This window comes from Bos mutus, chromosome 1 (assembly GCF_027580195.1).
Source record: "Bos mutus isolate GX-2022 chromosome 1, NWIPB_WYAK_1.1, whole genome shotgun sequence".
NCBI classification, from domain to species: domain Eukaryota; kingdom Metazoa; phylum Chordata; class Mammalia; order Artiodactyla; family Bovidae; genus Bos; species Bos mutus.
Genome location: NC_091617.1, coordinates 4,023,700 through 4,024,965, shown reverse-complemented (window position 1 = coordinate 4,024,965; position 1,266 = coordinate 4,023,700). Strand labels below are relative to the sequence as shown.

At 46.4% G+C, this 1,266-nt stretch overlaps 1 protein-coding gene across 1 annotated transcript; it reads right to left on the bottom strand.

Moving 5' to 3' along the window:
* Nucleotides 1-469: 469 nt before the first annotated feature.
* On the bottom strand, nucleotides 470-658 carry KRTAP8-1 (keratin associated protein 8-1). The gene has a single exon (XM_005908578.1). It carries the CDS (start codon nucleotides 656-658, stop codon nucleotides 470-472), a length of 189 nt encoding a protein of 62 aa, XP_005908640.1.
* Nucleotides 659-1,266: the final 608 nt, after the last annotated feature.

Genomic DNA, 1,266 nt, shown 5'->3' with positions numbered 1-1,266 from the left:
AAGCAGACCCTGTTGCCTGCTTCTCACATAAGAGCAGGGATTATTTGCTTTCTCACTGCTTCTAAAACCCACATGAGAAAACTAAATCCACTCTCTGCCTCACTGCCTGTTTCAAGAAATACGCGCACACCAAGAAAGGAAACTCCACTCAGGTGAGAATATAATAGCGGTGAGACAAGTTTATTGAGAATTTGACAGACACATCTACAACTTGATAATGACAAGAGTCATGAACATGGTGAAAAATTCAAAAGTAAAACGTGTTTGGGTGTCAAGTTTCCCAAAATGTCCCAACAAACATCATGCAGGGAAGGCAGCTGGAGGCAAGTGGTTTTTCATCTTCTTCCCTCGAGACTCTGGTGCTGATGTGAAAAGCAGCCACCTGGGAGGCTGATGAGTCCCTGAGGAGCTGGAAGTGCGCCTCTTGGGTTTGGGGGAGAAGATTCCATGCCTCCGGTATTTCGGCAAATCAGTAGAGAGCAAATGGCCAGAATCTTCGGTAACCGAAGGCCCCAGAGCCGTTGTAGCCATAGCCGAAGCCATAGCCCACTGGGGAGTAGGTACTACCGTAACCACAGCCCACACTGTAGCCCAGGGGGTAGCCATAGCTGCCCCAGTAGCAACCTGGGAAGACGGTGCTGGAGAAACAGTAGCTCATGGTGTCTGGGTTGGGCGGCTTGGTGAGCAGGGAATGAATTTCCTCTGTATGATGGATTCCCTATGCTCCCTCCTTCTTTATATACCCTGGCTAGGGGATGCGGTGAAAAACACAAGGCGTCATTTTCATTCTTGACACCAATTTGCTAATTATTTTGTGTTGCTTGCTTAAGATGTCTTTATAATTGCTTCAGAACGCTCTCATGTGATAGAACAACAGGGGCTGGCGTCCTTCAAGTAAATTGTGTCCCTTCATTAAAATACCCTTTGCAGAGTCTTCAAAGCCCTGGGTCTTATAAAGTCCCTAAGTACAAGCCTCTGGAAGCAGGCTTTACAGTACTACGAAATTTTCTGACGTTGTTAACTGTTATCCAGTCCTCTCGCTCTCTGAATTTCCACAGCACACAGTTGGAATTCAATAAATATGTGTTGAAAAAAAAAATGAATGAAATAACATATACATACTGTGTGTGTGTGTGCGTGCGTGTGTGCGCGCGTGTGCACGCTCAGTTGCGTCCAACTCTGCGACCCCGTGAACTGTGGTCTGCCAGGTTCCTCTGTCCATAATATTTTCCAGGCAGGAATACTAGGATGAGTTGCTATTTTCTC

Bases quoted from the DNA above. Each gene is read 5' to 3' on its own strand.
- KRTAP8-1 (XM_005908578.1), bottom strand. From the start codon at position 658: ATGAGCTACTGTTTCTCCAGCACCGTCTTCCCAGGTTGCTACTGGGGC.